Source organism: Gouania willdenowi, chromosome 2 (genome assembly GCF_900634775.1).
Source record: "Gouania willdenowi chromosome 2, fGouWil2.1, whole genome shotgun sequence".
In the NCBI taxonomy this organism is placed as follows: domain Eukaryota; kingdom Metazoa; phylum Chordata; class Actinopteri; order Blenniiformes; family Gobiesocidae; genus Gouania; species Gouania willdenowi.
In genome coordinates this window covers 6,480,796-6,504,286 of record NC_041045.1, presented here as the reverse complement: position 1 = coordinate 6,504,286, position 23,491 = coordinate 6,480,796, and the positions used below count along the sequence as shown (strand labels likewise).

General features: G+C 39.4%; 1 protein-coding gene and 1 long non-coding RNA gene across 3 annotated transcripts in view; one reads left to right on the top strand and one right to left on the bottom strand.

Moving 5' to 3' along the window:
- Nucleotides 1–3,991: 3,991 nt before the first annotated feature.
- LOC114479142 (uncharacterized) lies at nucleotides 3,992–4,879 on the bottom strand. The gene is made up of 3 exons (XR_003675959.1): nucleotides 4,778–4,879; nucleotides 4,647–4,711; nucleotides 3,992–4,184 (listed from the first exon to the last, which is right to left on the bottom strand). It is a non-coding gene; the product is annotated as an uncharacterized LOC114479142 (long non-coding RNA).
- Nucleotides 4,880–6,027: 1,148 nt separating this feature from the next.
- The window catches only part of LOC114478159 (fibroblast growth factor 14-like), a 48,135-nt gene continuing 30,671 nt past the window's right edge, over nucleotides 6,028–23,491 (top strand). The window contains exon 1 of one of the 2 annotated variants that reach the window (XM_028471041.1): nucleotides 6,028–6,206. Coding sequence is in view for 1 of the 2 variants with exons in the window: in XM_028471023.1 (XP_028326824.1) it covers nucleotides 10,941–11,556 (616 nt within the window). In the remaining variant the exon portion in view is untranslated. Of the gene's footprint in view, nucleotides 6,207–10,394; nucleotides 11,557–23,491 lie in introns of those variants that run through there. The other variant, XM_028471023.1, reaches the window with a different exon arrangement.

Sequence of the window (23,491 nt, the reverse complement as noted above, 5' to 3'; positions counted from 1 at the left end):
ACACACACCCAAGACACACCCAAAGGCACCCAGCTGAGACGCTGGCAACTTTAAACCAATCAACGAAGTTCCCTCTTCAGGAGGCAAACCCCAAAGATAAGCTTTTAAAAGGAAGAACGCCGTTCCTAACTTCAGTTTTGGACGCGGGCGTTCATGCTCACCCGTGTTCCCTCATGTTCCAGCTTTCCATTTATTTCATTTTATTTTTAGTTGAAACAGTTAGATTTTGGAGTCTACAGCTGCTTGGTTCGGACGAATCCGGTACCCAGTGACGTGCGTAACAGCCGAAAGGAAGCCCGGCCCGCGACCCGTTGTGGTTAGCCAAGAGCCATTATCTAAGCCAGCTGCGAAGGCCTAACCGCCCGGATCGGCTGAAAGGGCTAAATTGTGGAACCGAAACAGAACCAACGGTGGCACGTCCTGCTACATTGCTTCAACAGCACCTCCAGGTCCAGCCTGACATCACCTCCAAGGTACAAGAATGAACTTTCATCAGCAACTTCATCTACAATAGATCACATACATATTTCCATAACTACAAACTTACACGCATTAACAACATGTTACACACACAGTACATCTCATTCATGTTTGTTCGTCTCCCCCTTGTCCGTCATCCTCTCTTTGTTATGAGCCCTCTTTATTTTATTCTTTGATTTTATGATCTTATTATTGAATATGTATCCTGCATTTTTATTCAATATTTAGTAGATTAGCATCCTCCTAGATTAGTGATTTCACTTTATTACGTATAATCCTCACTTTTATTAGCCTAGAAATGCATTTTATCATGATTTAATTATCCCATTTCAATTGATATTTTGACTGTGTTAATTGTTGACTTTTGAATAAAAGGTTGAACATAATATTTGATTCCTCTGATTCATTAAAGCTGTGATGATGGTGTAGATGTCTGGTAGAATTCACTTTTCCCTGGTTTCACATTGATGAGTTTAGTCTAAAAACTTAGACATATTTCTCCTGTTAAAAGGAGTGGCACCCCGCAAAATTTGAAGTAATATTAATAATCATAATTAATATTCTTAGTTATATAACCCATTAAGAATAACTCATCTCTCCTTCCTACATAGGCGACTCTCCAAAATCCAACTTCAGGGCAGGGGAACTCAAAAATTGTGAACACCTTGTTGGCGCTGTGTGTGATAAAATCTGGGGTGAAAAGGCAAGTTCAGCGATGGTGGAGAGCGGTGGAATGGTCACATCCTGGTCCGACTCATTGCTGAAGATGACTGGGATCTTCTCGTGGGATTGATTTGGAAGCATAACCAAAGAGTTCTTAACACACAGCCCACCTGGCAATGGTGAAGCTGGATGCTCCACAAGCGCCCACTGACCAGGACACAGCATGCTGGTGTTAATGAAGCCATCAACGAGAGTGTCATGTCCAGCAGGGATGAAGATTGGAGACTTGCTGGATAGTACGACTCCATCACTGCCCCCCTGTTGTTGCTGGTAGCGGATCTGCAGTAATTTGAGCACTGCTTTGTAGCCATGGGCAGCCGGCTGGAAGTCTGCATACTCACTCCCCATGTACTGATTGTATAGGGGCTCCAGAGTATTCATGCCAATCAACACTGGGGACTGATGGGCTCTGATGTCAGGAACCACAAGCGCCAGTGTAGACACATCAAAGTCAGCTCCCAGGAACTCACTGGGAAATGTGATCACCATCTCCACATATCCAAGATATGGAACTGCTTGTCCTGCAGCTCCTTCCACTTGCAGTAAATCACACAGAGACTTCACAGGTTGATCCGAAAAATGCTGGTTGTAGAATGACACCGGAATTGTAGTAACTTGTGATCCTGTGTCCAAAAGACAAGTACATTCATTACCAGCAATTTTGACGTTAGCTGTGCAGCGTGTTCCAATCAAGCCTGTGGGTAATCTGGCTGGGACAGCGGAAGTTGTCTGGGTTATTTCGTGACATCTGACGTGCTTTGTCGAGTTGGGACAGTGTGGGTCCACAACAGTTCCGGTTCGCCCCACAACTGGAACTGCCTCTAGTTTAAAGGATGTTGTTGAGTTGTGTTTGATTTCTGCCATCTCTGTTGCTTTTCTGTGAACTGCTTCTTCTTTGCGGCGACAAGTGCTGAGTTTGGGGGATTATCACAATGAGTTTTTATGTGGCCATCTTCACCACACCGATAGCAGTAGCCGGCCCTCGGAACAGAAGACGGGTTCTTTGGTAGCTTGCCCGCCCTCTGCGCCTCACCCAAATGGCTGCCAGATGTGGTCTTGAACGCAGCAGACTGGCTGGAGTTCGACTGGACAGCAGTGAGGTTTGCAAGTTGTTTCTGTATATCAGCCAATTGTAGAGCGAGTTGCTGTGTGATGTTAGTGAGTGCAGCAACGTCACCTTTTACTCCATTGTCGGTGTAAGCATACTGCGCGTGGGTTGCAGCTTTGGGTCGTGATGAGCCGAGATGTTGCTTCATGCGGATGGTTTTTGCAGCCTCACGATCTTCCTCGGTTCGCAGAAGGAGCAGGAATTCAGCAAACGATGGAGGATTGTGTTTTCGTTGTTTCAACTGAAGTTCTATGATAAGAGAATTGTCCCAACAGCCACGGCAGAATTGGGTCAGTAGATGTCGGTCAAAGTCCTTGGTTAAAACTCCGCCTCGTTTCATAGCCTGATTTAGTGCCACCTGCAGACGTTGTAAATAGTGGGATGACTTCTCTCCAGCATCTTGGAACGTGTCCATAAACTTAGCGTATAGCTCATCCCCAGGGTCTTTCAGTAGTAACTCAACTCCTGAACGCCATGTATCATAGTCTGACTCAGTTTGCGGTCTGGACGATCTTCCAGAGAAGGCTCTGAGACGCTGTGTGGAATGCATAGTGCTGTCATTATTCTTGACAATGTGCTCGACCACATAGCGTTGAACTTCAGGTGGGTTGAGATTGGCGTGTGACATGGCAGCAAAAGAGGGTCTTGAGGCAGGTTGGGCTGGGGGATCTGGCTGGATCCTCGGCTGCGGCTCCGTGTTCTGGTCTGAAGGACCATGATCGCCTGATTGACCAGAAGTGGCAGCAGAGAGCAGCGGTGGAGTCTGCAGGTTGATAATGGCAGCAGGCAGTGACTCACTCTTACTGTCCTCTGAAAAAGATCCAACATCAGTGACAGTGGGGTGGAGCTGGGTGACTGACTGACCAAGCAACGACATCACCCCATTAAGTACAACCGCAAAATCTTGGCCAGTCAACTTTGCAACTTTTTGCAATTCACACAGACAGTTTTTAGTTTTTAACTTCCCTACCTCAGACTGTAGATAAGTCCAGGATTTTATAGGTAACCTCACCATTGTTACACACATACGTATATGGTAGATGTGGACGTACAGCACTTAACGCAGCGCCCTGACTATATTCTACCACGATTGAGTGATGAAAAGTTGAATCGGGTTCATCAATACGGTCAAATTTTAAAATGGAACCATATTGCTTTAAAAATTCGATTACCTCTTCATCTGTTTCAGTTTTCGTCGCTTCCTTTATCAAAAATGCATTTGGTATCTTAATGCCAAGTTTCTCGAATATGTCCATTTTTCCACAATAAATATATATTTACCAAAAAAATTGTTCAGTTTCCTCCGCTCCTAGCTAGCTCACCACTTATGTAACATGTACGTACGCTATCTTAGATTAAGGCTTAAGGGTTATACAAACAGGTAGCGATGAAATTATTATTATTTGGGCTAGAGTCAGAAGCCTAGATTTAACTCAAGGAGCGGAGAGTAAATACACTGAACACAGTTCTGATTTTTGGTGATACCTTATATTGTGATTCTTAAATTGAATAAACCAACATTTAGACATTTACAACAATAGACAATACACATGGCCATACATAGAAAAATACGATGTATATACAGTTTCTTGGGGTTAGTGGACATTCAATAATTGTGCCATACACATAGTCCATCAAATGCCAACCAGAGTTCCAAGTGCATAGAAGGTTAAAGTCCAAGTATCGGAGGGGAATGTATGAGGTTTGTGGGCCCTTCACTGTGTTGTGAAGGGGGAAAAAAACGAGGAAAAGAGCGGCTGCACAAAAGAGCCTCCTACCAGCCCGACCAGAGCAGTGGAGGGTTAGTTTGTTCGGTCCAGGCAGAATCTTCAGCTTAGTGCCCAGACTAGGCTCTAGCTCACCATCAACTGGCCTATATGACAAACAGGTCCAATTAAATATACAGTGTGGTATACACAATAAGAAACATTCAAAAATACTGGTGATCCATAACACAAGCTGCATTATATTTACTAGTATTTCATTAATCAAATATTGTACAATATAATTAGTTCTTGATATATAAATACGATTAAAGTCATTATAATATTTGTTATATTAATCAATTCATTGCAGTACTAAACATCAAAAACCCAGCATTCACAAATAAAGTGCATAGCAGCCCAGTGATTGACTGGACTGCATTAAAGTGCATAGATGACAACAAGGAAACTGGTTTAAAGTGCTCAAAGTGCATTCATTCTCAACACAGCCATGAGAATAAACTATAAATCCAACATTACAGTCAACGGATCATAATTAGAGAAAGAAGGCATACAAGATGTTATTAAATGTGCCAACCAAAGAGCAGCGGTAGCAGCTAAGCTAAGCTTACCAATTCTGTGGTTCAGTCCGTAAATGGCTCCGTTTCGGACAATCAATGGCTCCGGTATTCGGCTCCTATAGTTGGACATTTACTGCCTTTAGTTTTAAGATGTTCACTAAATAAACAACACCACAACGTACCTGCAGCAAACATCTCCGTCGCATGACCCTCTCACTCCTGCCGGCATTCAGCCACAGCTGTGTTTAAACAGTGAGTTGGACGCGCCATCCCGTGACGGTGTGACGTAACGGCGTGACGTAATGCCGTGACGTAATGACGTAATACGTAGTATTTTATATAAAGGAAAGGAAATTAATTACTTAATTAATATTAAAGGGTTTTCCACCCGGGTTACAGAAGGATTAGAAATGATACTGGGGAAAAACACTCAGAAAATAACATAAAACGGCAGCAACATGCACAAAATGTCAACAAAAGTAAATAAAAATAACAACAAAAATACACAATAAGATTCCAAAAATGAAACAAAATGACTAAAAAAAACACACAAAAATGATAAAAAACCACACAGAAAAAGACGCACCAAACAAAACTTAAATAACCTAAACACACATAACGACAACACATATACAAATAGACTCCAAAGACACACAAAATTACAACAAAATGAAAAATAAATCAAACCACAAAATACAGAAAAACGAGTCAAAAAATGTAAAAATAAAAAATCAATAAATACACAAATCGACAACAAAAGTACACAAAGAAAAAACAAAACTCTACAAAGAGATTCCAAAATTGCACAAAATGACTCAAAAAGACAACAAAGATGCACAAAATAATAACTTTAACACACATGACAACAAACATACGAAACGACTCCAAAGAGACACAAAATGACAAAAAAAATTTCACAAAACAACAAACAACAACAGAATGACTCTAAAAACGCACAAATCCATAAAGTTTAGAAAAAGTGACAGAAAAATACACTAAATGACAACAAAAACTCCCAAAATGACAGAAAAACACACAATATGACAACATGAATACGCAAAATAATAACAGAAACACAAATAATGACTGAAAATGATACACAAAATGGCAACCACTCATAAAATGACAGAAAAATCCCTAAATGTACAAGAACACACAAAATAATAACAGAAATACACAAAACGACAAAATACATAAATAAATCCCCAAATGTGTGAAAAATACATAAACGAATGTAAAAATACACAAAATGACAGAACTCACAAAAGAACAACAAAAACTCACAAACCCTGTGTTTTGCTATATGTTAATGCTCAGAGATAAAACGGAATACCATAGTATTCTTATTTTTTAAAGGGAAGGGTGACGTCATTTTTAAGGTAAACATGGCGTGCGTGCGCAATGACGTATGACTTCCGGTGTGAGAGGGTGCGTGGGTTAATCAGCGAGTAACTGACACCTGTTTGATTAAAAACTAGCCAAACTGCGAAATAATTAATAGAAATGTAAAATACTGCTCAAACGACGACAACAACATCAATTTTAGTCGTTTTTTAAGCTCCAAAACGGACAGAGTGCTGAATAACGCTCGCCTGTGAAGTACAAGCTCAGGTAAGGGACAAATATTGATTTTGACACATAAACCTTCCAACAAAAACATCACATTTTCCGCTAATGTGCTGATTTTTACTTTTATTTTTTGCAAGCAAATGGTTTAAAATGATCAAATGAAAATGACGAAAAATGTATTTTGTTCTCAAACGCATTGCTTAGTGTGAAACATTGACATAGTTTTCATTGGACTCTTTGAGATGTACATTTTTTTCATGTTTTGTCATGAGTTTTTATTTATTTGTTTGCTTTTGTGTGCAGTCCGGAAGGACTGTAGGACTGTATCCATGTTAAATCACTCTATTTCATTGGAAATAATATTGAATATTTTAGTAATCAAGTTTTGTATCAACTTAATTATTCCATTGATTACTTGACTAACATACTGTTAGTCAATTTTAAATATACAACAGAAGACAAGACCAGTTACTTAATAATAGCACCAACGTTGTTTCCTTTAAAAATATATATATATATTAGGGGTGTAATGATCCAACTTTTTCATGTTCTGCACAATACCGATATTGTTGCCTTAAGGTGTTGAGCGATATCTATTTATTTGATATATTTTTATGTTTTGTTTTTTTTTTTTTCTTTTGCTGTTTTGTGTGTGTGTTATGAGTCATGTTGTGTATTTTTGTTGTAATTTTGTGTGTTCGTTTCTTATTTTTGTAGATTTTAAGTCATTTTTTTGTGGATTTTGTTGTAATTTTGCATATTTTTTCAAATGAAAATGAGACTGTGAGGCAGAGAAAATTAACAATTTATTTACTATAATAATCAAGCTATTCGAGGACCTGCAGAAATCGTTGCATCCTTCAACCAACCCCTGAATGCAGACAAGTAGCCACCATTTATCTCCATAAACTCAGAGTAGTTTATAGAACTGCAAAGCAGAGACTTGAGATCCTTCGCTCGGGAGATCCCAGCTCTGCTCATCGTCCTGTAGAGGCTTGTTGACACCGCTCAGACACTTGGCTCGGCACTCGTGCAGCTCCTCGGCCATGTTTAGCTATCTCACGCATTCTTTAGCTAATCTAAAGGCACAGAACAAGTGGCGCTCTGTTGCTTTTGACTGCAGAAATCTAGCAATTTGCTCATGATGACTTGGTTAGATGCAACAAATCAAAATATTGACTTTTTTTTTTTTTTTTTGAGAATTTAGAAGTTTCAATTATTTGATGAACATTAATACGTTACCAGTAAAAGGTGAAATGTCAATATTTAAATGCTTAAGCATCCTAAATGTCATTTAAAGGAAATGCTTGTGCGGTGATTAATTTCTTAAATTTAATTTCTTGTAAGAATCAAGAAAATCACACCTCACGGATCTCACGTTGTATTTACTCCTTGACTTTTTCTGTACAAGAACTGCTCTAAACCAGTGCATATTCAGTTAAAACAGGTGTCGTGGGACAGACTTTAAGACTTTATGTTTGGATCTTTTGGACTGGTTTATTGTGAAATTGTGCAGTATGTTCAGGTAAGGGTAAATGCACCTGATGCTCCTGTGGAGACGGTTGCCTTGGCAACCCTGAAGAGATGAGACAGAATTTAGGAAGAAGGGTGTGTTCCCAGGTTGTAAACTTGATAATAATTGACTGGAGTGTCCAAGAGTGGAGCTGTGATAAGGGTTGGTCAGACCCTTGAGAAAAACACTAGACATCAAAAACAAAATGGACCAATAAGAACAATACTCATAAGTCCACATGTAATCAAAGCAGTAGAAAGAGTCTGGAAAAAGGACAAAATCCTTTTGTTATCCTGCTTCATGTTCTTCAGAAATCCTACTTCCCATATACCAACAATTGCCAAATTTTGCACAAAGGTCCGATCCCATCATTTCTCTTTAGTTATTTTGAGGGTATTTAGTCTCAGACTGTTTCTGCAGTCCTTGCATATCTGTCGCTTTTCGCCCACCGCCCTCCCCCCTCCCCCGTGTGTGTGATCTCACCTTCTCCCACTGTTCCAACACTCCATCTCTGACTCCCAGTGAACTTTAGCGCAGCATTTGGTGTTAGTGGTTTTCTGTCTGTCATGTCTGCAGCTTTTATTAAAAGACTAATAGTGATAAACTCTTTGTGTTGTGGTATGAAATATTTAAGTGTATATTGTATGGGATAGTGGTTCAGTTAGGGCTAAATGATGAACGTTGGAGTGTTATTTAGGACACCCAAAACAGGTCACCACCAGTTTACAATCACATACTAAACACAGAGAAAAAGAGAGCCACCACATCAAACTGTGCTTGTATTCATGTCAAGCAGTCCCGGATTTTATTTGTGAGTCACTAGACAGATTTATTCATGATGGCAGCATTCAAAGCATGCCAAGCATTTGATAGGGTTTATGAAGTGGATAATTCAAAGGAAGTGAAGTGAGTCACTGCAGGATGTAGTGGAAGATGGAGGGTTTGTCTTTAAAAGGCTGCTTTGATGATGACGATGTGAGCTGTTAGAATAATTTATACATTTCAGTTATTTTCAATTAATTTCTATTTGATTTATTCTGATTAAGGAATGTGACGACGCTCATGTGCCGAAGGTAAAAAGTCAGTCACCTTTTCATAGCCAACATATTTTAAACATTGAGCTCACTTTCCTCACAATTGGCTAATTTGTCTTTCATTTGAGACAGAAATTCATGTAAAACAGCCTATTTTATATCAAATGTAATAGTTAAATGTAAATGTTAAATCGATTACCAAGTGTAGAGCTAAATGTTTAGAAATGAATGCAAACTCACTTATTTTTCAAGTTTACGCATTTTTAACAATGATATATCGACCAGTGATTCTCAACTGGTGGGTCGGGACCCAAAAGTGGGTCGTGGACCTGTACTGGGTGGGTCGCGAACAGCTGGTCAAAAATAAATAAATACTTAATGTCTCTCATGTTGGGTTGGACTTGTCTTTCATTTTGATAGAAACTTTTCTTTTGACAGGCCTTTTGTGAAATGCTTGTTGCATGGGCAAATATATAGATTTATGTTTTTAAAAAGAGATTATATGGATTAATAAGATAAAATTTGGTTGGTTGAATTCTTTAAAAAAAATAAAAAAGAGTGGGTCGCGATTTAATGACAGTGGCAAAATTGGGTCGCAGGGTGAGACCAGTTGAGAACCACTGATATGGAACAAACTGTTTTACATGAATTTCTGTCTCAAATGAAAGAAAAGTGAGTTAAATATTCAAACAGTGTCGGCTACAGAGACCAGGTTTTGACATTCGGCACCCCAGAGTCATGCTCGTCAAAATTAGATGATCAAATCCATGTGCACCAATAATTCTTCAATGTGTAACATTTTAGCAGCAGCTTATGTGGATTCAGCACCATGGATAGCGCCACCCCTGTGGAAAATATAGGCTATGCTTCACTGCAAGAATGGCCATTATCATCACAATGCTGAGCTTACTTTGGTTAATAAAAGTGTTTGTTTGGTGCACTTTGCATCAAAAGTTCAACAGGTGTGGGTTTATTCAATAGGATGAGGATTAACAGCATATTGCATATAAATGCAATGCAATGCTCTTTAATCACCAAATGTAAAGGAACAAAAATGGTTTCCGGGGTTTCGGGCATCACATCTGCAGCCTGTCGGTTACAGTTCAAGTCAAGTCTGACTGTAACGGTGTGAAAACCACGTGTCTGGATGCTGCTCCCAGTAGGGCTGCATCAAGTTGCACGGGGAGACAGGCGGTAGCTGGTTCCTTCAAAATAAAAGGCAAATGGAAAAGCAATGGCGTTAATAAAAGGTCCACAATATTTGCAGAGCTCAGTTTCCCCATGCTTACACTTGATGGCAGGAATTTTTAATCTCAAATTGTTGAAAGAACTTTTTTTTATTATTAATTAAATAGTTGTTTACAAAATGCAAGAAATTTAAATGAAGATCTGTCACTTATTGCTTGGATTGTCGGTGCCTTACATACTTTACGTATCAGTTATGGTGTGCAAACTAGGGCACATTAATGTTAAAATTATTATAAATAATAATAATGAATTTATTAATTGAGATTATAGAAATGTAACAAACACACACAGGCCTGTACATCATAGTAAAGTATGTTGAATGAAAGCTACTTCATCTAAACTTCAGATTGACTTTGACTCTTATTTTGAAGTTTTCTGGCGGAACACATGTTTAGTTGAATTACGTGTTGGATGCTGGTGGTTGGGTATCAATAGTCGGAGCATCTCCCCGAGCTTCAGCGGCGCACTGGAGCGCAGGAGGACCAGGAGCGGGACTTGCTCCGTGCTTTGTCCTCTGAGTTTGTGGGAGTGTGACACCAGCAGAGCCTTGGTAGCCAACAGCAGCTTCCTCTATATAAAGGGTGAGGAAGAGGAGGGAAGTGAAGGAAGAGGAGAGAGACTGTGACAGACACTCGTATCTTTGCGCATTGGAGCTTATGGATTATTGAAAAGTGGAGGCCGAAACGCAGATGAAATATTCATAAGGACTTTTTGAAGAGGAAAAACACAGAGTGGGATAGCGCAGAGATTCCCTGCAGTGATTGACCTGCGCGGTCCAGTAAGGGATCCTGCGCCTCACTGAGGTGTGCGTGCGTGCGTGTATGTGTTAAGAACCCCCACCCCCCCACACCCCCTGCTGCAGTACTTGCCTGCTGCACGGGTGCAGGGATGCCACCGACTTGCTGACCCGGTACCTGCACCCCCTCCCCTATCCCTCCTCTCGGACGGACGGACGCACCGACCCCTGCGCTCCCCACTAATATGCAATGGTTTTTTGTGCAGAAGCCGACAGCAGCCGCGCACCGCCGACTCCACGCTAGAGCCGCCGCGTCCCTGTCCGCCGCTGGCAGACGACGCCATTTGAAGTGCGGGCTTGTAACGCCGCGGCGGCCGGGCGGCTCATCCGCAGCTGAGAACCAGCAGCCGCCGGGGCAGCCGGGGGCGGACACCGGGGAGACCAGCAGCGACGCAACGGCTGCGCTTTTCCTGCCGCACGGTGACAGCATCGAGGCTGGATACCTGCAGGTGCTGCTCTCACAGGTTGCGGGCGAGAAACCGGGCTTCCTGCTCCTGTTGTTGTCTATGGTGCAGATTGGGGGCGCGAAGCACCGCCGAACTGAGCCCAACAGCTGGCCAGCTCTGCTGGCATGCAAACAGGGGGGCGGACCAGCCCCCATGCGGTGGGTGAATTTTAGGGTGCCGCATCCGGATCGCCTCTCGCCCCCCACATCCTCTTCCTCCACCCCCTCCTCGTCCTCCTCTCCCTCCGTTTCGGCCAAATCCATGCGGTTTATTTGGAAGAACATCTTCAGCAAAGGATCGCATATGCTGCAGTGTCTTTGTGGCACGAGCCTCAAGAAAACCAAGAACCCAACTGGTGAGTTTGTGCTGTGGGTGAATGTTGTGTGTGTTCTGTTCGACAGCTTGTGCTGCTGTTTCTCTGCATTCGCAGTTGTGCAGTAAGTGAGTCCACTGCAGGAAGGGGGGCAGAAGATGGAGATGGTGTGCTGGGAGTGAGTGAGGGGGGGTGCTGACTATATACAGTGGCAGTGCGTGCCAAAAACAGCGCGCCTATGTGTCGTGCGTGCCTGAGATGCTGCAGAAAAGCAAGTCTAATTCAGCATGCGGAGCTGCATGATCAATGAACGGCACATGGCTTTGTTTAGAGTTCACTGTGGATTCCCGGTGCAATAGGGAATCTGCTCTGGACCATTAATATGTAGTTTCTGAATCCTCACTGCTGCTGTAGACAGAATCAAAGCTTTGATGCAGTGTTAGATATACAGTACATCCAGGTTTAAACATCCATTCATCATAGATGCCTGTAAAAGTTATATGTATAGATTCATCAATAACAACTCTTTCCAGTTTTCCTAAATTATTTCAGCTTCCTTGGAAGGCGGAGACTGTTTGAAGAGGTTTTGGTAACTTTGCCAAACTGACATTAATGGTGCAACAATTGGATGTGAAACCTTCCTAAAAGTTCCTCTGCTCATTATTTACTTACAGTGCCCACAGCGCTGTATTACACACTGCAGAAAAGGTTTAATAAATAATCAACTTTTTATAAATCGATATCGATAGTTGTTTTATTGTTACAGAAAGAGTTGAACTTGTATTTGCAGTGCATCAACAGTGACTTATGCTTGCTTTATCAGCAGTGGAAGTCATCCTGAATGTAAAACATGAGGCAGATTTTTTTTTTTTTGTTTATTTGTGAGTCATGATGCAACAGGGAATCAAAGGCAAAGCCCATCGTCTGCACTGAGACCAAATACTTATTTAAAAACGGCAAAAACAAGCAGGAAAGTGATTGGTTTGACCAAAATAATAAAACATAAAATGCCTATTCTAAGTTCGTTGTGCTGTTTATTATTGGACAGGAGATTCTTAATCAACATTCACTTCATTGATGCTTTGGTGCACGACTGCAGAGCTCTGCAGGTGCATGTGCCAAACATTTCAGTGTGTTTTTGAGAACAACAGTCTTTTTAAGCACTGTTAAAGGATCACAAACCTCATGTGACTGTATTGTGGGTCAGTGGTAGCTCATTGACTTCTGTGTTAGGTTGGAGCAGGAGTTTATTTCCCAATTATACAGGTGAGCACTTCTGCTTCACATGCAACCGTCTCTGTATATGGAGTTTGCACGTTCTCCAAACAAGTGAAGCAAAAGTTTAATTAGTAGTTTCAATGGAAAAGTACGTTATTCCTCCACTAAAATGTGATTAAAAATGGTGTAGTTTTATCTACTTATCATGAAATGTGGGAAGCAGTTTCTCTTGATATATCACAGTTGAACGAATCAACAGGTGACATGTGATTATATAATCATTAATCCCCGTAACCGTTCTTTGCTCAATTCCTTTGCTTCTTTAGTTTCTGCTTCATTTTCAAACGTTTTTCCTTTTTCATCATGTATTGTTTAAGTGTTGGATGTATGAGAGACTGTGTGTGGACTGTTAAACTCTTGTGGTCTCCAATCTTTGGTGATTGAGGAAAATGGATGGAAAAAACAGAATTCACATTAGGAAATGGAAAAACCACACCGACCCGTTTCTTTAATTTCTCTCTTTATTTAAAATCAGGCCCCAACATGACACAGAAAGTCCTCGCATGCATGTTTTGGGACAATATCACTATTTTTTTTACTAGATTAAAGGTTTAGAAAGTGTGACAAATGGACAAAAATGCAATTCCGCTAAAAAATCTCACCATCTGTGTTACGGTGAGACTAGTGATCATGTTATTTTGTGCCTGAAAATAAGCAGAGCTTCATCTGAAGTGTTTTTATGAACAAGTGGTCCAGATTAGTATTATTATTTTTTCTATTCTTTAATTATTTATTGGTTCAAATTATTATGACAGCTTTCAAATGTGTAAAGGCTGCTCTGGTCCAAAGACAGGTTTGGCTGATGGTGTGGTACCTGAACTGGTGATGAGTTTACATGGTGACGCGTCACAGCAGAAGCATTTATCCTCGAATCATACGGCTTTGTGCAAAACGTGGGGGTGATAACGAAATGCGGTAAATTTTGAAAAGGAAAATGGAGTAAAATACAAGTTAAACTGTTCTACCTTTCAGTCACACATACGGATAAAGGTTGTTTTTGACAACCAAAAGATTTGAGCTACATTAGATTTTTGATAAAGTCCTTTGTTTACTTGATTAGACACGTCTTGTAAATATAATTGACTCGTCTGCTCTCAAACACAGTAAGACTGAGTAAATTGCGTAAATCCAAATGAGTGCTGACACTTGTCTTTTGCATATTTATTAATTGATACATCACACAAACAGTGCTTTAAGTTGTACATCATTAATATGCACCAGTTTCCTGCAGAAGTTAAGCTGTTGCTTTCTTCTTTAACCAGAGATAAAACACACCCGTCATCCCTGCCTCTTACTCAGGGATTCCATGTAGCATGGTGTGGAAAAATATGGACCTACTGAGGCTTAGCGAGCATTTTGCTGACTTGGCACTTGTCTGCAGTTTTCCTCTGAATTGTAGACTATGCTGGCAAGGCAATCCTACAGCTCTGTATCTCTGTCCCTGTATTTTTTTTTCTTTGTATGATCATCAATCCGTGCGCTTATTAAGATGATCTCAAAAGCTTTGTCACTCGATAGGAATATGAAACCCAACACTATATACAAAATAACTCCAAAAACACACAAATAACAACCAAAAAAGTACTCAATAAACAGACCAGAAATACACAATATAAGAGCAGAAATGCACAAAATAACAAATGAAAACCAAGTGGCAACAAAACAAACTTGCAAAACAAAATCAAAAATACTCAAAGAAAAATCACAAATTAACTTAAAAAATTCACAAATTAACTTAAAAAATTCACAAATTACTACAAAAACATAAAATGACTCTTAAACTTCACAGAATGACTCATAAAACGATGATTTAAAATGCCAAAAAATAACAATCAGACAAAATGCCTCCAAAAATGAACAAACCAGTGTTATGCTCCAATTTGTCATTATTTTAAACACGGGCGAGGATTTTGATAATGTGCTCCTCAGATCAGACAATCACATTTTGTTGTCAGCATGATGATCAAATGTGCTTATTTCTGATCTAATGGACCTCGAGTTTGACACATTGAATTTAACTCATGCTCAGCAGGACAGAAGAAAGACCTCATTGGACAATAATGCTTATGCTGTCACATTCCAGCCATGCTTTAGTCCTAGTAGAAATGTGTTCATTCTGTTGCCTTCACAGCCATAATCATCACAATGATTTGCTCAGTGAGTCGAGCTTTTCTGCTTGAACCAGACAAAACGGAGTAAATGGTGTCGTTCACTGGTAAAAGAAAAATATCGTGTTACTCATTGCCTTGTGTCCCGTGTGATGTGACCTAGATAGACTGTATAACCTGTTATAGCTCGCATTGGAGCGCATGTCCACACACAGCACTCACTTTCTCCAGAGGGTCTCCATTAGGGCGTCTTTATCTTTTATTTAAACTCAGGAATACAGCAGTGCAGTTTCTGCTTGTCCCGTGCATGTGAAACTGGCACTTAAGCACACACACACACACGCACACCTTTGTATATTGTGTAGAACAACGTAATTGTCAGCTTCCAACTTGTCAAATTTGAGCTCTATATTTAAACCAAATCCTCAAACTCCTTGGTCTCAGTCTTAGTTTTTTCCTTCTCTGATCTGCGTTGTGAGGTCCAAAAAAGAAGAATTGACAAAAACCGTGACAGTCATAGTGATGGATGTCCTCAAAGGTCAGTCACAGGCAGAGGTTTGGTGCAGTATTCAATATGCTCTGTGTGTGGTAGAGGAGTGAGCATCAGCCTTCTCATTTGTTCAGAAAGACACATACCTGTGATTGTCTGATCTGAGAAAAAATGACAGATCTGAGCCTTAATACAGGAGAGAACAAAGGTTTTCCTGTGCTTTAGTTGTTGGTTTGCGCATTTTTTGGATTCATTTTGTTGATTTTCTTCTTGTTTTGTGTTTTTGAAATAGTTTTTGTGTATTGTGTTTTTTCAGAGTAATTTTGTGTTTTTCTCATTTGTGTTTTTGTTGTCATTATGCATGTTGTAGGTGTTCCTCATTTCGTGGAGTCATTTTTGTGTATTGTCGTCATTTTTGGAGTAATTTCATGCATTCTCTTAGTTTGTTTTTCACTTTGCTTGTCGGGTGTTTTTTATTCATTTTGTTGATTTTCCTCTCATTTTTTGTTTTTGAAGTCTTGTGTATTCTTGTCGCTTTGTCCATTTGTGTAGTAGTCTTCTGTGTATTTTTCTGTAACTCTGTGAATTTACAATTGGACTGGCCACAAGCTGCCAGTTGTCTGTTAAGGAGTGGGAAGCCTGCAACTTTCTAAATGAAGCAGGAGAGGGTGTGTGTGTGTGTGTGTGTGTCCACGCTTGTGAGTGTTTGGACAGATCTAGCTCCAAGCATCTGTCATACTGGAGGATGTGTTATTTTTCCAAGTGCCTTTAACAAGCAGTGGAGTTTTAAAGGTTCCACAAAGACACACATTCACTGACCCAGTGATAAGAAGCAGGGAAACACTCAACAACAACAACAACAACGTTGTTCTTTGACTTATTGCTTAAAGTGTGTTTATGTTCTATGCATCTGTCTATGGGACTCCACGTCCCACAATGCAGTGTGTTTCCAACAATGTCAGTAAACTGAGTGTTTATAGTAGAAATCAAAACAAACTTTCAAGGTGCAATGTCAACCGTTTACATCTTTTTTTTTTTTTTTAGCTAAAATACAATACAATATAAAAAGCATGTTAAAACATCTTGTTTCTTTTTTTTAAAGGAAAAAGAGTAGAACGATGAGCTTTTATTTTTATAAGTCATTGTTGTTTTTTTCAATCTGTCTTTCCGGCAGGAGGATAAAACCAGAGGTGAAAGTAATGTATTACAAGTACTCACGTTACTGTAACTGAGTTGCTTTTATGGCTACTTGTACTATTAAGAGTATATTTCTAAATCAGTAATTTTACTTGTACTTAAGTACGCTTTAAAAAAAATTAATTAGTTACATTTCTACACCCAACCGTTACTGAGTAAATTATTATTTTTAGTTTTAAAATGATCAACGGGCATTATGAAACTACACAATTTTCCATACAGATGCCTTTGTGTAAAATAAATGACGTTCCAATTGTGCAACATTTGGCCTCTTCCTTTTATAGTTTATACATGAGATGTCATCTGTAAAATGAGAATAAAATATGAAATAAATTTAGTTTAAAGCCTTACAGTTGCAGGCACATCAACAGCAATCTAAAATCTAGGATCAAAACTGTTATGCACACGCAGACAGAAACGATTGGCCACTTACGTTTCTGATGAATCACTCACCGTTTAGCTTTTCTTTGTGCCTCTTGTGGGTATCTCTCCTGTCCTCCTTTCACTCTCACTCACACACGCTGACTTTTTGTCTTCCCTCAACAGTGTTAACCTTTCCCTCAATGACAGCCACACATGACATAATTGCCATATCTGTCTACTGTGCCCTGTGAGTATGAGAGACACCTGCGGACACATGGGTAGTGTCCACAGTTTTTAAATAGTGGCTTTTCCAAGGAGCCCAGTGAGCTGCTGATTACTGGTGTGTGAAAAATGGACTTTGACTTCATACTGGATGTAGCCGAGAGGAGAATTAAGGCTGCTTTGGGCAGAACTGAGTCGGGTAAGGTCCTCTTTTTATTGACCAAAATAAGAGAAAAAAAAAGAAAGTTGGATAATGTCACACAATCATGTAAAACTACAGCAGTGGTTCCCAACCTTTTTAGGGCAATTTTGATATCACAAACTTTTGGCGACCTCAGAATCACTTTTCTTCTTTTTCTATAATTAACTTTTGGTCGTTTTAGTTTAGTTATACTGCATTACAAATACAGTATAACTAAAGCCAGGATCAGCTCAGATACTTTTATGGTGAACTAGATATTTTGTTGAGAAAGCAAAAGTTGTTTAAGGTTGTGTGTCTGTTGTGTTTTAATATGAATAAATGATAATTAAAAACGTACTTTGAATCAGTATTTTTTTATTTAAATGATCTATTTAAACATTTTAGGTGACCCCATTTGAATTTCAGCTGACCCCACATGGGGTCACAACCCCAAACTTGAAAAAACACTGAACTATATGTTAAATAAAAGGAGCACTGTAGTCAGTTAGGTTTATTTTTGATATGCAACACCTTTAAAGTGAAAAATGTAAGTAATAACAAATAGTAGCAATAAATGGATAAATAAAATAAATAGAACAGCAACTTCCCAGATCTGGTTCGATATCAGGAAGCAAAAAATCACAAAAAAACAACTAGATTTAAACACTACTGTTATTTCGAATGAGAATTAAACCAGTTTTTCTGCTAGTTTAGTGCAATGTTAACATTTTTTTGGAGCAAGGCAAACCTTAAAAAGTACATTTTTTAAAGTTTATTTACTAAGATGTTTATTGAACAGAAGTTCAGACAATGCAGTTGTCATGCATGCAGGTTACTTGCTGCGGATTTTGTGTCTGAAGGTAAATAGCATTGTAGAAACCAGTGCAACATTAGAATACAAGAGGTATAAAAACTTACAGAACAAATTTGCAAAGAGAAAAAAAACAACGGATATAACCGACACTGAAATAGTTATACAGTAGGTAAAATATATTATTAAAAGGGTTTTTTTTAAGAAGAATACTTTAGCTAAATGTTATTCCACATAGTATGTTTGGTTGGAAATGTTGAGAAAGTAACGTCTTTTTCTATAAAGCATTTTTCACATGTAGACTGAAGTCTAAACTGACAGTATCACACACACGTCATGGACTGGGAGGGTAGTGCACCAAACAATCTCACCCACGACATAAAAGCCTCTCATAGCAATTGATAACTCGGGCGTCGCACTCGAGCGTCTGTCTGGTGGATTTTGTGAGTGAGTGCATGATGTATTTATGGTCTACTGCTCATCCATGACTACCTAGTGGTTAGAGTTGAGCTTTGCGTCACTCTAGCTGTTCTTTGTCGTCTTTTATTTAATAATAACAGTCAGAGTCGGCCTGTGAAATACTGAACCACATCACTAATGTTCAGTCAGTATACCCAGTGATGGGGAACTTTTATCATAGCAGGGGCCACAAAAATTTAATAGTAATTAGGGCCCGAGCAACAACGGTGTTTAGGACCCTATTGTATCGCACCTCGATTTTGTTATTCTTCTTACAAAAAAGTGATCGGATTTTTGAGGGCCTGAACACGTTCATAAACTCATGAAAATTTGAACCCATATTAGGACTGGGGGAATCGCACATGTAGTTTCACGTACAGCTACGAAATTCTGTAGAATTCGGACTGATGACATCACTGTAGGACTAATGACATCATCACTGTAGATATAGCATACAGTGATGATGTCATCAGAACATTAGAGTGTATGGGTGTGCTCGCCAGTGATTGGATTAGAACATAGGGATGACATCATCACCGTATGTTCCAAAATGGCATTTGAAAAATTTTATTTACTTTTTTCAATTTTAGTAGTTGCTTTGTGTCTTTTCCGTATATTCTTCTCATTTTGTGTTTTAGTTGCCGTTTTATATAAATTTCTTGTGCATTCTTTATTTTGAATGATTTTTAGATGCATTTTGTGTATTTTTGCTTGACTAAGGCGAATGGTGGCAATGAAAACAATGAAAAATTGATCCACAGTTTTAATTTTATGTCTGAAATATTGCACAGTAAGTTGATTTGAAATGTGCTGCAAACACTTATAGTTTCCCTGCATGTGCACAGTTGTACTTAAACATATCTTTATAGCTGAAGGCTTAAGCTAATGTTTAATTCCTTGTCCTTTTTTTCTACCTGCTCGGTTTTGCACCTTAGATTCAAAATGAATTTGTCGTCACAGGCAGGTGCTTTTGAAAGCAGGCGTTCGTCAACACGGTTTCACGCCGAGCTTTAATCTCATTGTTCAGGAAGTGAGAAGCTATCACAGCTCAGCCAGAAAATGCTTTCCAATTTAATTTAATCATGACTGAAACCACTCAGGTGATTTATATTAGCCCTGTGCTGATGCAGTGACCAGGTAACTCGTCAAGTAAATCAACCCGTTCCCACGAGGATGCCATTCCTGTTTGATGGTCAGAAATTAGTAAAAAAGGGAGCTGTAGACTGGAAACTGTGGATTTATTAGATGCTTAGTAGTTGCTGGTATGAAATTCAATCCAGTTGTACTATGGCTCTGATTTGTGACTGCTTTCTGACCCAGATCACAGCGATGTAAATCTCAGTACACTCCATAAGTCCTGTAATTCACTGCATTGGTGGTGTACCTCACATCAATGATACCTTGCTGAACTAATGAAAAACACAGTTTTTAAAAATAGTGACCTTGAATGAAACAGCAGGGGTGTGAAGATTGCATGTGGTAAGTGCAGTGGACTGTATCTTCTTTGTAATGTAGACTAAAAACATACAGATAAAACTTTAAATCGCTTGTTTAATATTGTCATTATTTATTTAAAACGTAACTTTTAAGGTTTGAAGGTTGTGTTTTAGTTAAATCTGTCTTTGTTAGTCATGTATCAGGATTTGGGACAGCCAAATACGAATGGATACGCGTTGTGTAGTGCACAAGTTTATCTTTGCGCTTGATTAACAATCGTATACACATTTCTCCATCTCTCATTCCCCGTCTTGCATGCTCTTCTGCAGTTTTCTCGTTTCTTACTTTTTTGGGGGGGAGAATGAAAGATCTGGGGTATTTATGTAACCAGTTGTCTTCTGTGATCCATCGTGTTCAGTTATTTTGCTCTTTAAAGCTGTTGATTTGCACACAAATGGATCTGAAATAGGGATACAGGGGTGTTAATACATCATCATGCTCATGTATAACAAATACAGCTTTTTCAAAATCGTACCAGTTATTCCATTTGACCACACACACTCTGATACCTGTGTAGACTGTTTTGTAACAAGAGGAAAAAAAGAGCAAAATGCGTGAAACAAAAAGTAATATAAACATAAATAACCACAGCTATCACAGTTATGGCGAGGGTTCACAAGCTGCTCCATATGGATTAAGTCGACCTTCTCTCATTGAAACACTTCCAATGAGCAGCAACAATCCTAGTTCAGCATGTCTGGGGTAAAAACAGGGAGATATTTATGAGAATATGTGATTTAACCCATTTTGCTGTTAACTTGTTAGTAGATCTGTTATAACTGATATTGGTAAGAACAAAGAAGGCCCCCAGGGATGAAGGCCCAGGTGACGGGCTTGATGGGTAAATGTTAGCTCTTGGCTGGCCTCCAGGACTTGCAGGACCTGGTTAGGACTTGCATGTCTGGGCACATCTGAAGTCTACACTGCTATGTGTGAATGGAAGGATTATCTTCTCTGTTCAACTCTTACAGCATTATCTGTAGCACCTGGTTTTCACTGCTTAAGAAGAAGCTGTGACCCAAACCAAGGCATTTTCACATTTTAAATATATTATTATTACTTAAATTTTTTTGTGCATATACTTTTTATACTTATATAAAAAGCATATGTTCTTCTTTTCAATTTTGTTTCTGTTTAATCGGCTTTCCTTTATCAGATGCCATTGCAGGCTCTTAAACTTCCTCAGATCATACCATAACATTCCTAATATAGTTTACTGAGTTAACTATTGTTAATCATTTAAAATGTTTCTGTTGTATTTGTGCTGAACGCATGCAAGATTTTGTATGAGATTTGACGTCCGTCTGTTTGTTTTAGTTGCGACGCATTAAACTAACCGTTTGACGGTGGAAAATTATATGTTCATGTACGATATAGTCCCAAAACAAGTATGCAAATGGTTCAGTCCATGCAGTACAGCTTTTTACATTTGAGGAGGTGAACTCCATATTTTGCGCAAGAATTTGAATTCTTGTGCACCTGTTTACTGTGAAAAATTGCATGTGAATGCGTGATATTGTCCCAAAACATGCACATGTGGGTACAGGTGAAAACATTTTGGTGGTGATCTGGCTACCAAAAGAAAATGTATATCCGATTCATTTTCCCATCAACACTGTGGAACTTCTTTTTGATGATGTCATAGGTTCTCTCAGTCAACAGCTCAATGTTGACAGGTAGTAGTGGTAACACAGCTCAATGTTGACAGGTTGTCATGGTAATCCTGAGTTTACAATGTTACAGTGACCGGAGCGTGTTAGCTGAGCTTGAGCTGCTTGGTGGAGGTCTGCCTGAGTGCTTTTCTAGTTTAAATTGTGATTTTAACCATTAACTGAAAACTGCCTTTTAGTAACACAAAATATGTGGCAATTTGAATCCATTCATGTAAAAAGTTGAACTAAAAAGCGGCAAAAGAAAATACCCTTTAATTGCAAATATCAAAAGCTATGTAATAAAAGTTATGAATTAGAAATATTAGCTTAGAAAGAGCTTCTGCCATCCACTGAAAGTGCATGGGGCTGCGGCCCATTTTTGTGTCCCGAGCCACATCTTGAGAACCTCTTATCTGTAGACAAGGGTTGTCTTATGTCACTCGTGAATATTTCCAAAATCTAAAACCTCACAGATCATCGGTTGCTGATCTGTTGAACACCTTCACACGGGTTCAGTGATGCCTCATAGCTTTGTCTGTCTGTGGTTGCTAGGTTACAAGGGCTCACCAGCAAACTCAAGTTCACCTCATCTCACCCAGACAAAAAGTTAATTTCCCATCTTAAGGTTCACTTTAATCTCTAAGAAAGGACAAACTGCATTATACGATGCACGTCCCAGTGTTGTACAAAGGTAACGTTTGTTTTCCATGTTTTAAATGCGAGTGATTAAAAACAGAGAAGCTGAAATACTTTTAAAAAGATGGAAAGAAGGTATAACAGATAATGAATGTTTGAGATGTTAAAAGATGGAGGGGAGAAAAAAGGCGCAAGTGAATCATTTACCCACATCATCCCCGCTCTCTGGGCTCCACCTTCCTGCTGAGTTAGTGCTGTTACCATAGATGAGGAGAAAAAGGAAACAGAGATTTTAATGAATTTATAACAAACAAGTGTTGTTTAGAGAAGTAGCTGGAAGCCGAGGATGGAGAATTCACTTACGTTTAGGACATGGATGTGCGTTTAAGGGCGTGTGGTGTGCTAATTCATGCTTTTGTGTCGGTAGGCGTCACGTGTTTGTGGTCGTCTCTCAATATTCAGGTGGTGCTCGCTGCTCCCTTTTCGGAGATCCACCTGCGTCACTAATCACTCGTTACCGTGGTAACAGTGGACATCCCCGCCGTGCGTGCCCATGCGCGTGGGTGGTAGCCTGAGCTTGAAATATGACTCATCCTGCTCACTTCACGGTGGATATCCTCCTCGCTCCTGTTCGGGGAACACCCACCCACCCATCTATCCATCTCCGTCAGCATTCCACCAGTTAACACTGCGTCAGGGTTTTCAACATGTGGGTCAGGACCCTAAAATTGGACCTGTTTTCAGTGGGTTGCAATCGTGCTTATGTAGGACCTCCAATTTTCTGTTTCAAATGTTTTTTCAATTCTGTGTTTAGGGTTTAACTATTTCCCTGTTTTTTAACCGCTTTTCCTTTCAGTTTCATCGTCTTTCTCTGTTTAGATGACTTTAATTTCTTTTAAACTTCCCAAAATTGTACTAAACATGCTAAATAGGATTAATAGAGTCGACAACTACGGTTATTAATATTGAATTGTACATGTTTCAGATGGGCTTTCAGAATTCAGGAGAGTTTCACTGAAATCATGCATGTCCGTTCTACAATTTTGACCCCCAGCCACTGTTTTTACAGTAAAAAATACCCTG